Source organism: Bos indicus, chromosome 14 (genome assembly GCF_029378745.1).
Source record: "Bos indicus isolate NIAB-ARS_2022 breed Sahiwal x Tharparkar chromosome 14, NIAB-ARS_B.indTharparkar_mat_pri_1.0, whole genome shotgun sequence".
Lineage (NCBI taxonomy): Eukaryota > Metazoa > Chordata > Mammalia > Artiodactyla > Bovidae > Bos > Bos indicus.
The window spans coordinates 44,500,406-44,516,088 of record NC_091773.1 but is presented as its reverse complement, the minus strand read 5'-3'; the positions used below and the strand labels follow the sequence as shown (position 1 = coordinate 44,516,088).

The following is a 15,683-nucleotide window of genomic DNA, read 5'->3' as shown; positions in this document are numbered from 1 at the left end:
TAATCAGGGAGGAGGTTCCCATTAAAAGGAAGTTAATAGTGGGTTGGAATATGCAGAGAATTGGAACAGGTGGATATAGAGAATTTGCTCCTGGCTGGGAGACAGAGGAAGAAGGGCTTAGGCTTCTGGGAGACAGAGCAGGAAACTTCAAAAACACTTCCAGACTGGAAGTAGGGTTAGACATGGCCACCAATGAGAAACAGTGATATATCCTCCCAAGCACCGGGGCTAAAGAGTCATGGATTAAACTTTCAGTGAAGCATTAAAATTGTAAAAGCCAGTATTTATGGGATTTTGTCAAGCTAGATTCAGAGCCGAACACCTTAATTTGTCAAGCTACATAAAGCCTCTTCCTGGCATGCCTAGCTTAGTAAATTGTGTACGTGTACAAAAGCAATGTGGGCTTTCCAGGTGGCGCTAGTGGTAAAGAACCCACCTGCCAATGCAGGAGGCATAAGAGACACAAGTTCAGTCCCTGGGTCATGAAGATCCCTGGAGGAGGGCATGACAACCCGCTCCACTATTCTTGCCTGGAGAATCCCATGGACAGAGGAGCCTGGTGGCTACAGTCCATGGGCTCACACAGAGTCAGACACGACTGAGGTGGCTTGGCACACACACACATGCAAAAGCAACACACACGTGTGACGTTGCCCAGCCCCCACCACGTTCCCTCTCCAGGGAGTGGAACTGCCATCTGTCCACCTGGTTGCAGAAGCCAAAACTCTGGGGCCCTCCTGAACACCGCATTTTCCTCACTGTCTTCAGATTCAGCCAGTAATCAGGCCCTTCAATTCCACCTCAGAAGCTAACTTTCACGTTCCCCCACCCCTGTCCATATCCACTGGGCCCGCCCCTCACAAGACTAATGCAGGGCCCTCCTACCAGGGCCCGAAGTGGCTCCTGTGCCTCCTCCGGCATTTTTCACTGTCCTGGAGACATCCCATTGGGCTAAGAAAATACTTTAATTCCCTGGCAGTCCAGTTTTTAGGACTCAGTGCTTTCACTGCTGAGGCCATGGGTTCAGTCCCTGGTTAAGGAATTAAGATTCTACAAGCCAGGCTGAAAAAAAATATATAAGAGATCTGGAAACTAATTCTTTAAAATAAATTGAGACTATGTGAAATTTTTAATTACTTTTCCTCTTATCTTACATTTGTTTGTGGTTTTTGAATAGGACACTGTTATACTGATGAATGTTGAACATAGAATAAAGAACTGTGACTCCCATGTATTCATTCTAGGAAGATGATTTAGGAAAAATAAATATGGAGATCATTTATTTTTATATTCATGTGATATAATGTTAGTCCAGACTGAAACTGAGACCTGAATTTTAAGTACTATTATCCTAATTTAACAGAATGATGGGGGAAGGGTTGAATATAAAAAGAAGAGAAATGAGGGAAAGAGGGTAATTTATGAGAACATAATAACAATTTACAGACTGAATAATAATGATGAAAGATGTTAAAGAGAAAAATTGCAAAGCTAAATAGTAAGAGGGCTTGAAGAGAAACCTTTTATTTATACAAAATAAAAATAATAGTCGTAGGAGACATATATTCAAAAAGAATATTAGAAGACTTGAGAAATGTTAATAAGATTTCAAATTTACAGTGACACCCTCCTGCACATTTGGTTCATGCCCAGGGAAAATATTAAGTTGCAAGTTAATGAAAGAGCCTGTAATTTAAAAAAGAAAAGACTGTAAAAGCCAAGAAGGCCCAAGTACTTACCAGGAGTGGAGGCCATTGTGACAGAAGCATGGGCAAGAAAGGAGGAAGAGAAACAGAAGTGGTGCTAAGGGCCCAGCTCTCGCTGTCACTCTCACAGATAAAGTTGTGTTTGTCCTCCTGATGTTACCGCTGAAGCTGAGGACACCGGCTACCTTCATTACTATCCATGCACGTGTGTTTAGTGGCTCAGTCGTGTCCAGCTCTTTGCAACCCACGAACTGTAGCCTGCCAGCCTCCTCTGTCCATGGGATTCTCCAGGCAAGCATAATGGAGTGGGTTGCCATTTCCTCCTCCTCCAGGGGGTCTTCCCAACCCAGGGATCAAACCCCGGTCTCCTGCACTGCAGGCAGATTCTTTACCTTCTGAGCCACCGGGGAAGCCCCTATCATGCATGACTCACCCCTTTATAATCTGTCCACGTTTTTGGCTCGGACCACCTTTTAAGTAAAAAGTTTCATGTGTTGGCAACTTGCTACACAAAGCAGAGGCCTTGTGTTTTACTCTTCTGAAATGGAAAGCTACTCTAATTCCTCATTTTGAAAGGAATTTTTTAGTTAAAACCTCTCAGGTGAGAATGTTAATTTAATATGCATGAAAATGGTTAAATCAACAGGGCAGGAGTTTCACAAAGATTATTTCTCTGACTCAAACCCTTTGGATTGTCAAAGCCTGGCAAATGCCAGCCACCAGCCTGTAGGGAAAGTTCTCATGCAAATGACAGTTAGCGTGCGGCAGGCGTGTCTTAAGAAGTTTTGGAGGCCAGCTGGAAGCTTTCTGCCCAGCATGTGGATATGTGAGAGTAGGACATCTCTCTCTGCACTTGCAAAGCCAAGCATCTGTCAGGAAGTATGTTCCCTTATTTCCTGGGTGTTTTAATACATCAATTGCTGTGCAAAGATAACTGCAGGTAATGAAGGATATTTTTACTTATTTCCAACCATGATTTCTAACAATAAAACAATACCCTCCCTCCCAAATCTCCTAATCAGTCCATTTTTGTATCAAAGAAAATGAAACCTCTCCTGATATTTGTGGCTTTGTTGTTGATGTTCAGTCGCTCAGTCATGTCTGACTCTTTGCAACCCTACGGACTGCAGCACGCCAGGCTTCCCTGTCCTTTGTCCCCTGGAGTTTGCTCAAACTCATGTCCATCGAGTTGGTGATGCCATCCAACCATATCATCCTCTGTCATCCCCTTCTCCTGCCTTCTGTATTTGTGGCTAGAGGAGATGTATTGGTGAGACTGAGTGGGTTTGCTTGGAAAACAGCCTGTTCTTCCCAAAGGAAAGAGTGTCCCATAAGTTTTTGTCTTTGTTGCATGAGAGGTGCAGTGTTGTCTGACTCTCCACGACCCCATGGACTGTAGTCCACCAGACTCCTCTGTCCATGGGATTTCCCAGGCAAGAATGCTGGAATGGGTAGCCATTTCCTTCTCCAGGGAATCTTCCTGACCCAGGGTTTGAACCCATGTCTCCTGCATCTCCTGCACTGGCAGGCAAAGTCTTCACTACTGAGCCACCTGGGCAGCCCATCCCCTATGTTGATTGTCTCCCAATATCATTTCTGAGTTGATTTCATATAAGAATGAATTTTCCCACTGAAGAAAACTTAGCCCCATCTCTGAATGTCTATTTAACCAATAGTATGCAATGAAGTATTAATTTAAAAAATAGTAGAGGGGGGGGATGGTAAGGAAGATGGGAGGGAGGTTCAAGAGGAAGAGGTATACCTATGGCTGATTCATGTTGATATTTGGCAGAAAACAACGAAATTCTGTAAAGCAATTGTCCTTCGATAAAATTAATAGATAAAATCAGAAAAAAAAAAAAATAGTGGAAAGTGATCCTCTGACAGATATATGTATACTGCCAACCAGCATCCAGAAGCTATTGTTGAGACCTTTGTGATGCGGGAGGAGTGGATTATACAGTCTGGTGCAGTGCTTCTCCCACTTAGTGGGCATGAGAGTCAGCCCACCCCCAGAATTTGTGACTCAGTGGTTCTGGGGTGGTGCCCCAGAGTTTGCCTTTCCAAAAAATGTCCAGATCCTGCTACTGCTGACTTGAAGCCCACCCTTTTGAGTATCACCAGGATGATATGTTTTCTACCCTTTTTTGTAAAGCAGTCAAAACTTTCCTCAGGTGAAATATCATTGTGATAAAGAAATCAAATAAAACCCGATGTTGTGGTCAGGTCCTGGGGGTCTTGAGCTGCCCACTCTACCTCCTTGCCTCAAACCCTTGGCAGAATTAGAGAGAACCTGGATTTCATAGAATTAGGCTACTTACAAAGTTATAGACAACACATATAATTGTTCTGCTGCGTACTCCAGGATTAGCATAGGTTGTGAAGAATCGGCTTCTGGGTATATATCCAAAAGAAATGAAAACACTGTCTACAAGAGATATCTGTACTCCTCTGTTTATTGCAGCATTATTCACAATAGCCAAGTCATGAAAACAACTTAACTGTCCAACAACAGATGAATGGATAAAGAAAATGTGATTACACACACACACACATGCATGTACACATAATGGAATATTATTCATCCATAAAAAAGAAAATCTTGCCATTTGCAACAGCATAGATGGATCTTGAGGGCATTGTGCCAAGTGAAATGAGTCAGATAGAGAAAGACAGATACTGTGTATTCTCATATAGATGTGAAATCTAGAAAAGCCAAACAGAAATAGAGTAGAATGGTGGTTGCCTCAGGCTGGGGACTGGGGGAAATGGGGAGATGTTGGTCAAAGGGTCAAACTTCCATCTATAATAAGTTCTGGGAATATAGTACATCATGGTGGCTAGAACTAACAGTACTGTGTTGTATACTTGAAACTTAGAGCTTAAATGTTATCACCACACACCAAGAATATGGTAATCACAGTAAAGAAGTTGTTAACTAACTTTATTGTGGTAATCATTTCACAATATGTGTATCAAACCATCATGCTGCACTCCTTAAACTTACATGTGTTGTGTGTCAATTATGTCTCTGTAAAGTTTGGGAATCCGAAAAAAATTCTTAAAGGGACCCACACCCCCATAGTCCCAAGAATCTAGCTTGTCACTAAAAGGGGGAGGGAGGAATCAAGCTTGGAGCTTATTTATTCACTTCTCCCCTTGTTTTCTAGATCTCGGCCATGTATTCATCAGTGCATAAAAAAGGACAGCCAGGGAACAAATCAGGACAGTCACTTAGAGTACCGGAGGCCTCCTACACCTCCATGCCGGGAGCCGCTCCGAGGTCCCCCTCTTCCTGCAACGATCTCTATGCCACTGTTAAAGACTTTGAGAAGATGCCGCATAGTGTCAGCACACTTCCAGCAGCAGGCAAGCCCAGTGAGGAGCCTGAGCCAGATTATGAAGCAATACAGACTCTAAACAGAGAGGAAGAGAAGTCTGCCCCAGAGACCAACAGTCACCATGGCCTTTGCCCAAAAGAGAATGACTACGAGAGTATCGGGGACTTGCAGCAATGCCGAGACGTCACCAGGCTCTAGCAGCCTGGAAAGGACCCAGCTAGCAAAGGACCAGCCGGCAAAGCCAGTGCTGCTGCAGAAGACAAGAAGCGATGTCAGCCACACTTCATATGCTGCTTTAGGAAAGGGAAGACGATTGGAGATGCCAGAACTGCTTCTCAGTTTGGGGAGAAATGCGGTAGGCACCCTGCTGCCAGGGCACTGGCATACCCAAGCACACCTGCGTCATGCACCCGCTCCCTCTGGAAGGATCCCGGCTGTCAGTGATCTCACCCTCTTCGTGAAGAAAGCCACGCAGTAAGGAAGAATGACACTTGTCAAAAACCACAGCTCACCTGCCTGAAACACTGCCATTCACAGGAGCCTGGTTTCTCTCCCTCTCTCCTTTTCACTGTCTGCTACTGATAGTAAAATGAATGGCATTTCTCTCTGAAATCTTCCGATTTATAATGGTTCGTTCCAAGGATTTTCTCCCACCAGGCTGGGCCTTTGCCTTCAAGTGGGTGTTTTCCGTTGCTAAGAAATTGTGGTTGCTATTTCCGGTCTCCTCCCCAGCCCATTCAAAGAGCTGCACCTGGGAACCCGAGCCCCCAACCAGTGGAGAGCACTGGGGACACCCCTGGAGTTTCCTAGCTCTTCATTCCTTCTGATTTGGGCACTCCATGTCAGCAGCCTCTTCCAAAGTACTTGAAGTCATTGTTAGATGCTTTATTTTATTTTTATAGTCAATATGGTTTTTTCCCCCCCAGTGTTTGAAACTCTTCAGAGTCTTTTTCAGTATTTTCAAAGAATATCATGGTACTTCTATACTTGTTTTAGTCCAGCTCATTCTTCCAAAACAGAGAGCCTTAATCTCAATGTTAGGACACAGACCACGTGTTTGGGTGGCAGCCACTGCATCCATCTCTTCCCAAGGGCTGTGGACTTGAATGTGTATTTCTGATGACCTCTGCTGCCACACTGACGTGCAGGAGTTCATACATGAACTGCTCCCCTAAGGTAGTCTATTTGAGATGAAAATATAAACATTTATTTTTGTTATATAAATTTATAAGGTATTTTATGTTTAATGCCTAATTTCTAGGAAGTGCCAGATAAAATATATATTAACTATTTTGATTTGATGTACAATGATTTATATTCTCATTTTGAAAAGACACCATGAAGCACATAAGCTGTACCAGTAGTTGTTATCTTTTTTCTAACCAAGTGTTTAAAACATGGAAGGTTTTTAAAGACATCACTTTTCAAATGGTACTTGGAGCTCTTGGTCAAAAATCAGCTGACTCATTGGAGAAATAAGTGGAATAAACATAACTGATCATTTTCAATGTTTTGTGGTGGGCAATAGTGAAATATTTGAAATGGTAAAAATGGAAAGAGGAACAAGATATGACCAGGGATGACTGACGATTAACCTTATGAAAGTATTATGATTCCATTAAGGTTTAGCTACGTTTTTAAGAAAAAGGTGATGAATTCTGTAGCCTGGTGCTTGCACATGTAAATTGCCTGTTGGGATTTTTTTTTCCCCTTCATTCAGTGGCTGAAATAACTCAGATTGAGAGCTCAGCCTGGTTTGAATTTAATCATCTCTTTAGATTTTATAAGGCCGACATTGGGAAACCTGTTCATTTTTCATTCTAAAAGGAACCTGGTTGAAGTGCTATTATGTAGTGTGGGCTACAGAAAAGAAGCTTTTCCTACACTCTAAAGAAAAAAAAAAAAGGCAATTATTCTGTACCACTGTGACATCTGCGATTTTTCAGATTGAATAATCTTACTGTTTTCACTCATTAGGACAAAGAATGCAGTTGGGAGGATGAAGCATCTTGAAAATTGTAGGGACCAGCTCCCGGGCATGTTTTTTTCCATTCCTTGCATTCATGGCTTGATTTTGTGACTGCTCTGTAATACGTTTCTGCAATTGTAAAGTAGCTCAGTTGGAGTAAATAGTTTGCTTGTTATTTTCCAATCAGCCTGGTCTCTCCTGTGAAGACTTTATGTGCATAAAAGCACAATCATCATTGATCAAAAGATCATGGCAGAATAACCTTGGATCAGGGAGAAGTTTATCAGAAAGGTGCAAGGCCCATACTCTCTGAATTCATCTCCTTTGTAAGCACTGGTTTCCCCGGTGATTCTCACTGCTTATTATGAATGAGTCTGACCCAACAACCTCAGTATCATGGGGTTGCTTTGGCACCTGTTGACAGCCACCTCACACTGTTCACCGAGCCTTGTGCATGCTGCAGTCTCATCCTTTATGAGCACCTGACTGCTCAAAAGTTGCAGTTCATAATGTCTCACTTATGACCAAGGAAGCGGGTATGATCTCTAAAGAGTAAAGCTGTTTCTAGATAGGGAAGCCCTTTATAAATAGTCATATCTTGAAATTTCATTATTGGAATTCCCCCAGAAGTTTCAAAATAAGGGCTATGCCTTACGGCCGTAAAGTGTGCAGTGAAATCTCTCTCTCGATTGGAGAACCTGTGCTAAGAATAAGTTGTGATATAAAGTATTAAAAGGGAACTGTAAGGGCCTCCAAAACACATCCTGAAAGAGTAAGTAATAGCACAATCTATGAGGACTAGGGCCTGAGAAAAGCAGAGTAAGCTTTGGGAGATGGCTCTGCTCTTCAGAACATTAGGTACCTTACTAAAGTATTTTATTGATGTAACATCACTGTTTTAACCCTTTAGTACAGTATTTCATAAATTTCATCACTTTTTAAAAATTTTATTTGTTGAAACTTTGTGCTAGAATCTTTAGGTTGGAAGCCTATGGTTTCTTTAAAAAGTTTTCATCTTAAAAGCTACGTAGTTTAAGTGTATGAAAAGTAATTATCAAGAAAGAAAGAGTTTACTGTATCTTTAAAATTCAATTTGACATCCATATTATGTATGCATTGAACTATAATAACCTAGGTTATTATAATCTTGCCTAGGATCTTTGCTTTTATTCATGTATTTTGAAAGTTTCAAAGAGTTTATTTTACTGATTCTCAGATATTGTCTGTCAGCAGGGAAGTGTAACCTGCTTTATGTGAAATGTTTGAGGAGATTTTAAATTCTAGGAGGAAGTAATTTTTGTGCATATCTTTGCCACATTTTTTTTTTCCTGCCCTTCAGTAAATTATATCATTAGGATTATTAAAGCTTTTGAAAGTACCACTCTCCTTTGTGGGAAAAAGGCTAATTACTGATTTGTCTGCCCTTAAAATCTAAGAGTTGATTCTAATTGAGTGCTAGATTAGGTAGTTAGCAAAAAGAACTGAAATTTAACCTCAGCATGTTACTAGATCTAGCTCTCATATTTGATTTTCATTTTTCAAATTAGAGCATTTACTTACTTTTACCAGTAACTATATATATAGGGCTTCCCTGGTGGCTTAGACTGTAAAGAATCTGCCTGCCATGCGGGAGACCCAGGTTTGATCCCTGGGTTGGGAAGATCCCCTGGAGAAGGAAATGGCAACCCTCTCCAGTAATCTTACCTAGAGAATGCCTGGACAGAGGAGCCTGGCAGGCTATATACATACACGCACATGTGTATATATTTAAAGTCACTCTGGTGCTTAATTAATTAGGATACATCCCGTCATGTATTTTGAATGTGTATCCTACTAGTGTGATGATTATTGTCATAAAAGCAGAACAGAAGAAACAGTTGTCCAGTCATTTTCTTTTTTTCCCAATCATTTTCATTTGACAGTTACCAGAAAACCTTCTTAACTGGCCCTCAGTGAATTTCTCTAGTTAATGAATTCAAATTTTAAACTATGTCCATCATTCTCTTAGCTGAAAAACAGTGGTGTGTTTAAATAGTTTTATTCATGCAGCTCCCTAAATATTCAACCGGACAGAAGGAAATGAAAGTAGGTGTCCTTCTCAGACAGGTATTTGAGGAGAGATTTGGCCGAAAGCAGCAAGGGCCGTGTGAGCCAGGATAGTGACGCCCCCACACACAACCAGACGGCAGAAGCAGGGGCTATTATCACCTGAAGGCACTTCCTTCACTGTCTCCAGAAACAGGGAGGTTTTAGCACAGAATGAACAGCAGTGGAGGAGGATCCTGTGCTGCTCTGAGATGGTGCCATATTATGGCTAGAATCTCAGAGCCTCAGTTCAAGACTGATGTAGGACTTTGTAAACGAGTAAATGCTCCTGGTAATAGTTGCTGTGAGTCTGTGTGGTCTAGTGATGTCATTCTGAAAGTGTTGATTTCTGGTACCAACCAGCTTAGCTTTGGTTGCTGGAAGCACAGTAGGTACTGATGGTTATTTCCTGGAAATCTTGACAGGCTTATTGTACTGTGTAATGGGGAAAAGTTAAAGTGTAATGTTTGGTGTTAATAAGTGACTGATGTGAAAATAGGAACATGTGTCTAAAATATCAAATATGGCTTTATTTGCAGTGAAGTCTAAATTCTTTGTCCTGTAGTTGTATTTTCTTGCTCTGTGTTGTAGCTTTTCTTAAATATATTATTTCTGACAGTATCACTAGATGAGTTTTACACACTTAGAATGTGTTTGACTTTAAGAGAGCAATCCAGAAACTGTGTGAGAGTCTTCATCTGGAATTGCCAAAGTAAATTAAATAAAATCATGGTCTAGAAGAGAACAAACATTCATAAATGGTGTTTTACCCCTACTGCTCATTTTAAAGCTGTATTTACATGCAGTCTCCAATGCTTATAAATATTTCATTGTTTTTCTAGGTTCTTCTTTTATTTAACTAGGAAATTGTAGTTCAGATTTTTCTTAATGCCAGATGACACAAGAGATACATTTTTTGCTTTAAAAAAGACGATTTTTTTTTAAAGCATTATTTTGGTAATCATTTATCTTAATGCAGTTAGATTGAACTCCTCTTTGCTCACCACTTCCATATTGTGGGTGTTTTTTAAAAATGTGGCTCAGATGGTAAAGAATCTGCCTACAATGTAGGAGACCCAGGTTCGATCCCTGGGTTGGAAAGACCCCCTGGAGAAGTACATGGCTACCCACTCCAGTGTTCTCGCCTGGAGAATCCCATGAACAGAGAAGCCTGGTGGGCTACAGTCCATGGGGTCACAAAGAGTTAGACACAGCTGAGGGACTAACACTTTCACTTTCACTTTTAAAAATGTATCATGCTCTATCTCGGCTCACTTCCTGTTACGTATTATAAAGGTTGGTAATTGTCATTCCTCAGACCTCTGTATGTTAAATTGGCAACCGTAAATTGTTTTAATGTTGTTACCATTTAAATTTTGCACTGTATTAACATGCCTCATGTTTTCAGGGGACGTTTGAAATATCACTAAACAATAGGAATTTGCATTTCACTGTGCATTCATTTTTTTTCCCCTCATAAAAATGGTTTCCAAAAAAAGTAACATATTGTCTGTTAGATGATCCCAATCAGTTTCAAAGTACTCCTCTTACTCAAAACTACTCAAAAATAATTCATGACAGCATCATTGTGACTCATTGTCTCAAAAGGTCTTTGTAATGGTCAAATTTTTCCAATTCACGAAAGAGTGGGAGAGTTGTTTTCAATATTGTTGTTGTTGAGTCGCTAAGTCGTGTCTAACTCTTTGCGACCCCATGAACTGCAGTACCCCAGACTCTTCTGTCCTCCACTGTCTCCCAGAATTTGATAAAACTCATGCCCATCGAGTCGGTAATGCCATCCAACCATCTCATCCTCTGTTGTTCCCTTCTCTTCCTGCCTTCAGTCTTTCCCAGCATCAGGGTCTTTTCCAATAAGTTAGCTCTTTGCATCAGGTGGCCAAAGTATTGAAGCTTCAGCTTCAGCATCAATCCTTCCGATGAATATTCAGGATTGATTTCCTTTAGGATTGACTGGTTTGATCTCCTTGCAATCCAAGGGACTCTCAAGAGTCTTCTCCAGCACCACAATTCAAAAACAACAACTCTTTGGCACTCAGCCTTCTTTATTCTCAATATTTGGAATGTTTAAAACCTTCTGTCACTTTGCATGGCACCATCCCAGCCCCTCTGTGTCTGCTGCTCCCAGAATGTTCCGTGCCTTCTTTTCCAATAGCAGTTACAATCTTCAGTATCGCAGACCCTGACTGGCAGCATTGAACTATTCCCCAGCTCTTCCCAGTTCACATTTTCCAGCGTCAGGGGCTCCCTGGATAAGCCTCAGACCCACTTGGGGAAGCAGATGCTAGGTGTTATTTGTCAGAAACTTTGCTAAACCATGTAAACCATCACTTCTCAGCCTTTTCCCTGATGGCTCAGTGGTAAAGAATCTGGTGCCAATGCAGGAGACACAAGAGATGCAGGTTCAATCCCTAGATCCTGAAGATCCCCTAAGGAGGACATGGCAACCCACTCCAGTATTCTTGACTGAAAAATTCCATGGACAGAGGAGCCCAGTCGACTACAATCCATGGGGTCGCAAAGAGTCGGACATAGCTGAATGAGCACAGCACACAAATCATGTACACTCTTGCCCACGTCTTTTGTGAGATGTGGTTGGCACTAAGGGGCCAATGAAAAGAATTTTTAAAACATTCTGTTGAGGATTCAGACTCACAAATGTAAAAAAAAAAGGAGCACTGTGCCCTCTCCAGGTAAGTTCATGGCCCCTACAATGTACTGAGGCTGAAGGTAAATCCTGGAACAGCAGACCAGTAGCGACCCGTAAAGTTGAAGGACACTGATTGTTTTAAGAGGGGGGCGGGGAAAACCCTTTCCTATAAGAAAGAATCACTTCTAAAGTATATTGAGTGTAACATTTTTCTAAATCCTGTAGCTATTATGCCCCACCCCTGGGAAAGAGTGCTTATGAGTTATGTTGCTGTAACTAGTTTGAGCTCCTCTCCTAGGTCTCAAGGAAATGAGGATAGTGTTCAAGCATCTGAAGTTACCAGATGTTGAACATAACTTGGCCATTTATAGACGAAATCTCCAACATTTGGAGGCAATGGGTGATTCAGTGACTGAGGGCCTCTGTCTCTATACACCGAAGGATCCAGGCCGGGTTTAGTTTTCATTTTTTTTTAAACTTCACTCTCATCACGCTAAGGTAGTGTTTGACTTAAAAGAGATCATTCCAGAAACTGTGTTAAATTAGAGTCTTCATCTGGAATTACCAAAGTAAATGAAATAAAATCATGGTCTAAAATATGTATTCTAGTGTAATTTTTTCCCAAATTACCAGAACAGGTATCTGTTCATTTTCATTATACATTTAATCGTTGAAAGTCTACCTGCTATACCCATTAGGCACCCTTCACAGGATAATTAAGGCTAAAAGAGAGGAGACCAGTCTTGGCCCCTGGAGCCTGCATTTCAGAACTGGCTTGTTGTAATGTCTGGTTTAATTTTGTTTTGTTTGTTTTTTCACTCAGCAAGTGGGAAACCATGAGTGTAAACAGACTCTTTCCTTTTCCTTTTTTACGCTTAAGGAAAAAAGAAATGTAATTTTAGCTCCCATTTAGGTAGTAAAGGCTTCCCTGACAGACAGCGGTGCCTTTCCCTAGGCGAAGAGACTAGAACCAAAGGCTTTAGTCAGTCTTTGAACATTCCTTTGACAAGTTTTTATGTATTTTTCATGTGAAACCCATAAATGAACCTGGCATGATGATCGTGACCTAGCCAGTAAACTTGCTTGCTTTTTTTGCATTCATCTTCTTAAATATAAGCTTCCCTTGTTTTACCTGGAGCCATGCTAGAAACTGAATTCCTGTGGGCCACTCCACGGCTGCCTGCTGATGTCCTGGAAATTTGGCAGCATCGTTAGCAGTGCTCGCCTCAGAGGGAGAAGCTCGTGGAATGTGTTGGGAGAGTTGAATTTTACATCCAAGTCAACAAACGTTTGAAAGAGTCCTGTATGCCTCAGATTTTGACACACACAAAAAAATTATTTTTTTCTGAGTACTAACTACATATTTGATTTGGGGTGGGGTGGGGTGGGGGGCTGGCAGAGCAGGGATTAGAAGTAAAATCTGAACTAAATGATGTGGGCATGACTTTAGGCCCCTGTGTATGTGAGTCTGGAAACTGTCTTATTCCAACACGCTACCTACCACCCTGAGTCTCTTAAGGAGCACACTGTAAATGTGTATAAGACTGAGAAAGATGATGTTAAAGACGTAAATTATTGTTTAGATACTTTCTTCTTTGTTAACTCAGAAATAAGCTTGTGGCTAGCACGAGATGGCTACTAAAGACATCATTTGTAGGTTACTAGGAACAACCTTTCAAATATGTTTCATTCCAACTTTTTGTAAAACTGGGGAAAGAACCTCCTAGTAATGAAAAAACAAAACCAATAAGAAACTTCCATAAACACTTTCTAAAAGAGCTTGAATGCTTAGTCATTCTCCAGGCCAGAATACTGGAGTGGGTCGCCTTTCCCTTCTCCAGGGGATCTTGGCATCAATCTAACATCTGCCCTAGAGTGTTTGCTTCTTGCCTATAGTATTTCAACAATTTTTATGGGAGAAAAAAATGTACATATTTTATTTCTTGGAAAAATGAATTGAAGTACTGAATTAAATTATCAGAGGGGCCAATTTAAAGAGACGCATTGGTTTTTGAGACAAGCTCATAGCTCTGTGGTCCGTTTCAGCATTGACTTTACTGTGTGACCTTGAGCAAATGATTAATTACTCTGTGCCTCAGTTTCTCCATCTACAAAATGGGGATAATGATACCAACCATTGCCTACCTCATAGGGATGTTATGGGGACAATTGAGACAATATAGATAAATACAAATGCTTTGAACTCTGAAAGAAAGGTGCTATATAAATTGAAATTGTGTTGTTTTTGATCATCCAATTGTTATGTTTAGAGTTTAAATAATAGCAATACTGTTAGTCATGTTAAGAATAAGTTTCAATTTGATGTATATTTACAATTCTCTTCTGTGGCCAGATAGCGATCATCATCCAGTAATGGTACTGAAATTGGTATTTGTTTTCTGTGTGTTTCTGCCCATAGTATTTCTATTCTGAATGTTCCCAAAAGGCTGGAGTTTAACTTGTCATATCTTGTAGTTTACATGTAATGAACCTTATTCAAGCTGTATATAGAAGTATAATTACATGTAAATAGCAGGTACGTTGTAATTAAAGGCACTTATCAAATTCTCTTTTGTTCTTTTTTAATTGCAATAAAGATCAGTTTTATATAAAAGCTTGTTTAAGTTCATTTGATATTTGGGAAGATCAAGAATGGCTAATTTATATGCCCTGAGGGCATCTCCTGGGTTGGGAGTTTTGACAGTCAGCTCACTGCCTGGCAGGAAGAAGGTGGTGCCTGAGAAGCAGGCAGTGGAGCTGAGTGGTTAGAGCTGCCAACTCTGCAGAAAAGAACCTGAGTTTGAGTCGCAGCTCCAGGGTGACTTTGAGGAAGCCATAGTACTTCTTTGTGCCTCTGTTTCCACTTAAGAAGTGAGGAATCATAGAGAGCCAATGGGAATTTGCTGTATGGCTCAGAAAACTCGAACAGGGGCTCTGTATCAGCCTAGAGGATGGGGAGGGAGATGGGAGGGAGCTTCAAAAGGGAGGGGTTATATGTATACCTATGGCTGATTCATGTTTAGGTTTGACAGAAAACAGCAGAATTCTGTAAAGCAATTATCCTTCAACAAAAAATTAATTTTAAAAAAAGAACAGATAATACAATCTAACACTGTTGATAAAAGGTACTGTTGGTAAAAATTCACATTTTGGGGAAATTTCTCTAATAAAAGTCTGTCAAAGTTCAAAAAAAAGAAGTGGGGAATCATAGTAGAGAACCTATTAATGGGCTTCCCTGGTGGCTCAGTGGTAAAGAAAACACCTGCCAATGCAGAAGAAACGAATTCGACCCCTGATCTGGGAAGATCCCACGTGCCACTGAGGAGCCAAGCCCGTACGCCGCAGCAGTTGAGCCCGTGTGCCCTCGAGCCCGCACTCCACAACAGGAGAAACCCACACACAGCAGCTAGAGAGCAGCCCCTGCTCACCACAACTAGAGAAAAGCCCACGCGCAGCAACGAAGACCCAGCACAGCCAAAACTAAATAACAAAATTATATGGAAAAAAATAACAAACCTACAAACAAGGTTGTCTCAACCACCCCTTGTGAGGTACTGAACTTGGTGTATGAAGATGCTGTTGTTTAGTCACTAAGTTGTGTCTGACTGTTGGTGACCCCATGGATTGCAGTACACCAGGTTCCCTGTCCTTCACCATCTCCCAGAGTTTGCTCAAACTTAAGTCCATTGAGTCAATGATGCCGCCCAACCATCTCATCCTCTCTTGCACCTTCTCTTGCCCACAGTATCAGGGTCTTTTCCAATGAGTCAGTTCTTCACATCAGGTGGCCAGAGTATTGGAGCTTCAACCTCAGCATCAGTCCTTCCAATGAATATTCAGGACTGATTTCCTTTAGGATTGACTGGTGTTTGATCTCTTTGCTGTCCAAGAGATGCTAGTGTGTGTGTCAATGG

The 15,683-nt window shown here is 41.2% G+C and overlaps 1 protein-coding gene across 6 annotated transcripts in view; it reads left to right on the top strand.

Moving 5' to 3' along the window:
• Positions 1-14,337, top strand: part of PAG1 (phosphoprotein membrane anchor with glycosphingolipid microdomains 1) — a 159,572-nt gene extending 145,235 nt beyond the window's left edge. For all 6 annotated transcript variants that reach the window (XM_070802747.1, XM_070802742.1, XM_070802746.1 and 3 more), the window contains one exon: positions 4,877-14,337. In XM_070802747.1, the coding sequence (XP_070658848.1) occupies positions 4,877-5,245 (369 nt within the window). In that variant the 3' untranslated portion in view covers positions 5,246-14,337. The remainder of the gene's footprint in view (positions 1-4,876) is intronic.
• Positions 14,338-15,683: the final 1,346 nt, after the last annotated feature.